Source organism: Myotis daubentonii, chromosome 2 (assembly GCF_963259705.1).
Source record: "Myotis daubentonii chromosome 2, mMyoDau2.1, whole genome shotgun sequence".
Taxonomy (NCBI): Eukaryota; Metazoa; Chordata; class Mammalia; order Chiroptera; family Vespertilionidae; genus Myotis; species Myotis daubentonii.
The window spans coordinates 45,599,293-45,604,293 of NC_081841.1; the positions used below are offsets into that span (position 1 = coordinate 45,599,293).

The 5,001-nt window shown below is 35.4% G+C and overlaps 1 protein-coding gene across 7 annotated transcripts in view; it reads left to right on the forward strand.

The window, feature by feature from the left end:
* Positions 1-5,001, forward strand: part of IRAK4 (interleukin 1 receptor associated kinase 4) — a 31,128-nt gene that overhangs the window by 15,067 nt on the left and 11,060 nt on the right. For all 7 annotated transcript variants that reach the window (XM_059682624.1, XM_059682625.1, XM_059682622.1 and 4 more), the window contains 3 exons: positions 1,188-1,302; positions 1,652-1,761; positions 3,471-3,654. In XM_059682624.1, coding sequence (XP_059538607.1) covers positions 1,188-1,302; positions 1,652-1,761; positions 3,471-3,654 — 409 coding nt within the window. The remainder of the gene's footprint in view (positions 1-1,187; positions 1,303-1,651; positions 1,762-3,470; positions 3,655-5,001) is intronic.

The following is a 5,001-nucleotide window of genomic DNA, read 5'->3' on the forward strand; positions in this document are numbered from 1 at the left end:
TACATCACCACCATTGAATATTATTACTATTTTTTAATAAGTACCAATCTCTGGACCTTACTAGCAGAATAACCTTAGCCACATTTCTTAACACTCTATCCATTAGTTTTCTCATCTATAAAATGGAATAATAATAGTTCCTTCATTATTTTATTGTGAAGAATAAATAAACAAAGAGGGAAATTATTTATTATAATGCCTTATATACAGTATAAACTCAGCTAATGTTATCTACTCATTTCTAAAATGTGCTAATTTGCTGTAACATGGAGAATTTGTCATTTTAACTTGCACTTTATAAAATATTTTTGAGGATAGACTGATTTCAAATAAAACTCTGATTTGAAATAACGAAATGCTAGAATTATAGATCATTTTGAATGAACAAATGAGTAAGCAAAGGATGGAATATTTATCATGCTCTAGGTACCTGTCAAGGCTCTCATATATTTGCTCATTTAATTCTCACAGCATCCATGTTACATAGGTATTATTATCCACTTTTAGCAGGCAAATTTGCTGAGGCTTGGTGAATTGTTAATTTGCGATAGTTCACATATCCAGGAGGTGGCAGAGCTGGACTTCAAACTTAGCACTGAACACAGCCAGTTTTCTTTCTGCTGTATCACATATGTCTGCAGTTTTGTTATACTTAGCTCTCTTAGTTTTTTTTATTCTCACATATATAAAGAAACTCAAGTTAGTTTATAAATAATCAGATATGATGAAATACACAAATGTGTAGATTAGATGTGAATATAGATCAGATGTCTATAAATCAGTGCTTTGGATATGTTAGAGCATTCTTGAAAGGGTTTTATACAGGTTTCAACGGACTTCTTGAAATCTTATTCATGCTATAATTGAAATTGTGCTAAACAAAAGTAAACATTAGCTTAGTCCTTAACCAAACTATCACAAGTTCCAGTGGTCTGAATTATTGAGCTTTTACTATAAAATAGAAAGGTTTTGCTTCTAAGTTGATTAATATTGACTAAAAGGGGAAGTGTTTACAGAAGATTATCAAGTTATAAGAAACATATATAAGCATATATCATATTATGATATTAAGCATATTATTTTCTTGATCTTTTTTCTATTAAAGTTTTAAACTAAATAACTTCCAACCTACAGCTGAATATACGTGTGTATCATAATAATTTTGAGTGAAAAATTGTTTGTCACAGGTGCCAACATGAAAATTTAGTAGAACTACTTGGTTTCTCGAGTGATGGAGATGACCTCTGCTTAGTATATGTTTACATGCCTAATGGTTCATTGCTAGACAGACTGTCTTGCTTGGTAAGATATTTGTTCATCAGATTTTTGGCTTTCTGTTTCTTTGTTGGATATTAATATTCATCTTGTGACAGGATCATTTAAACTGCATCAACCTTAATATTTTTCCCGCTCTATGAAAATTATACATTTGATATGCAAAAAACTGGGGTTGTCATTCTATTAGGTGATCATCTAAAATTAAAATATTAGTCAAGACTGGACTTTGAAGATGCTCTTACATATTTTTATTGTCAAATGGGAAATGCTAACCCCTGTTTAAAAGTTGCTTAGGAACATTTTCTGTTATGTATTTACTGTAGGTATTTTTATCCTCCTAATTTTTGAATTGGTTTGTTTCTTACTTCACAAGGATGATACTCCACCACTTTCTTGGCACATGAGATGCAGGATTTCTCAGGGTGCAGCTAATGGCATCAGTTTTTTACATGAAAACCATCAAATTCATAGAGATATTAAAAGGTAAATGCTACTTTTGGAAAAACCATCTTTAAAGAATAATTTGCCCTCCCTCTTTCTGTTCACTATGCACATGCATGTCTTAATCTAGAGCACTCCAAGATTATAGATGTCCTTTTTCTCCCCAGTGTTCTGCCTTTATTTAGACCCTGGCTATCTATCATTGACTTTATTACAAACCCTCCTAATCAGTCTTTAACCTGTCTGTACAAGTACTTACCTATTCACTACTGTATTGCCAGGTTATGGCCCAAAAGATCAAGCCTGCATACCAGTTTATTGAAATTGGTCATATGTTTTTTTATCACTATTGCATGGTGCTCCATTTGCCTGAAATGCCTTTCTTTCTCTAATTTAACCTTGAACTTCTAATAATTATTCAAGACTAAGCACATTTTTTCTTGGAATTTTCTCCAGTTCTTTTATTCATATAGTTCTATCTGCATTTTATATATAATATCACCATTATAGTGTATTTATTGGATTTTTAAAAATTATGCATGGCCATAGCCAGGTGACTCACTTGGTTGGAGCGTCCTCCCATACATCAAAATATGGGTTTGATTCCCCGTCAGACCACATACCTCGGTTGTGGGTTCGATCCCCAGTTGGGTCATGTCAGGGAGGCAACCAATCAATGTTTCTCTCTCACATTGATGTTTCTCTCCCTTCCGCTCTCTCTAAAAATCAATAAAAATATATCATCAGGTGAGGATTAAAAAAATATTTATGCATATACCTTTGTCACAGACAAGATTTGAAGATTTCCTCCATGTCCAGCACTGAACTTAAATACTATAATATATAGGGAGTCCTCAGTAAGTTTTGTGGAATGAAAGTATGAGTGTATGAGTGAATGCATATAATGAATGAAGGAAGATCTTTTAGCTGTATTCTTTCTTCTTTGAAAGATTTCAGATAGTACAGAAAAGAAAAAAGAAATGAAAACTTGAGATACTTGGGTTGGAAATTTGTTTTTAAATGAATTTAGAAATGTTACAAAAGGAGTTAAGAATAGTGCTTTGTCAGACCTTAAGGGAAGTGACCCTGTGATAAATTATTTGTAAAATAATGAAAATATCTCTCACTAATGTGAACAGCATTATTTCAATTTTATTTTCTTAATTTTTTCTTAAGAAACAGAAGGGAATATAAGACAGTCATTTCTTTTTAGCTTTAATCTGAAATCTAGGTTTATTTACACAAACTTCAGGCTTTTATGATGTATATTATAACATGGTATACTCTGTAAATACATATATATATATATATATATATATATATATATATATATATATATATTCATACAGCTATTTAAGAAACCATTTAACTTGCCTGAAAAGGACCTGGAGAGTATTATACTAAGTAAACCAGTCAGAGAAAGACAAATATCATATGATCTCACTAATATGTGGAATCTAATGGACAAAATAAACTGAGGAACAAAATGAAACCAGAAGCAGGGATACATGGGACAGACTGGCGGGTGCCAGAGGGGGAGGAAGGGGTGGGGGGTGACTGGATAAAGAAGGTGAATGGATTAGCTAAAAAACATATATGCATACCCCATGGTCACGGACAATAGTGTGGTAAAGGCCAAGGGAGGTGGATGTGGAGGTGACTGGAGGTGAGCAAAGGGAGGATATCTGCAATAGTCAACATTAAATATTTTTAATAAATTTTTTTCTCTGCAAATTTTACATTTTTTTCAGTGCAAATATCTTACTAGATGGAGACTTTACAGCCAAAATATCTGACTTTGGGCTTGCACGGGCTTCTGAGAAGTTTTCCCAGACAGTCATGACTAGCAGAATTGTGGGAACAACAGCTTATATGGCACCTGAGGCTTTGCGAGGAGAAATAACACCCAAATCTGACATTTACAGCTTTGGTGTGGTAAGTTTCATATCTATACTAATAATAGAGGAATATGCAAATTGTCCGGGACGCCGTCACAGTAACAGTAACGATCAAACAGCAGGATGCTTGGGGCGACAAGGCCAACGGGTGGGGGGGTTAGTGAGGGACAACGAAATGACTGAACAGCAGGCTGCGTGGGGTGACCAGGCTGGCAGGGGGACAGTTGGGGACGACCAGGCCCGGGGGGGGGGCATTTGAGGGCAACCAGGCCTTCAGGGGAGGGCAGTTTGGGGCGATCAGGCTGGCAGGGAAGCAGTTAGGCATCAATCAGGCTGGCAGGGGAGCCAGTTAGGGGGCGATCAGTCTGGCACGCAGAAGCGGTTAGGGGCAGTCAGGCAGGCAGGCAGGCAGGCAGTCAGGTGAGCAGTTAGGAGCCAGCAGTCCCAGATTGTGAGAGGGATGTTCGACTGCCAGTTTAGGCCCGATACCACAGGGACAGTCGGACATCCCCCAAGGGGTCCCAGATTGGAGAGGGTGTAGGCCAGGCTGAGGGATACCCCCTCCCATGCACAAATTTTGTGCACCAGGCCTCTAGTATATATATAATCAGTAACAATAATCAATCATTCTGGTAATAATTATGAAATTTAAGTAGAATATTTTGAATACACCTGCCTTGCTTAGCTCTCTGTAAACTGTTCGCTTTAACCTCTAGTTAAATGAGAAAGTTATAAAAACTTCTCCAACTTTGTAGAGCCTTTATATTGATTTCTGAAATTACTGCATGAAATTATTTTTGACTACACTATCCTCATGAATTAGTATGAAACTTAACTTAAATTAGTGCATAAAATAAATGTCATACAGTATGTAATTTAGTGTCATATTTAAAAATGAAGTATTTTTTAAAAGAAATATGCTTTGGCATTCTTTGATTTGCCAGTCTGTTCCTGATAACTTAAAATGGAGTGAGGAGTGAGTGGGGGTGGTTGGAGAAATTGGGTAATTCACCATTAGATTCCACATATTAGTGAGATCATATGGTATTTGTCTTTCTCTGACTCGTTTATTTCACTTAGCATAATACTCTCCAGGTCCTTATTTTTCATATGTGTTTTATATATGGAAATTTAACATCATAGCACTGTGAACTTAAGGTATAGGGCAGTGATGGTGAACCTTTTGAGCTCGGCGTGTCAGCATTTTGAAAAACCCTAACTTAACTCTGGTGCCGTGTCACATATAGAAATTTTTTGATATTTGCAACCATAGTAAAACAAAGAATTATATTTTTGATATTTATTTTATATATTTAAATGTCATTTAACAAAGAAAAATCAAACAAAAAAATGAGTTCGCGTGTCACTTCTGACATGCGTGTCA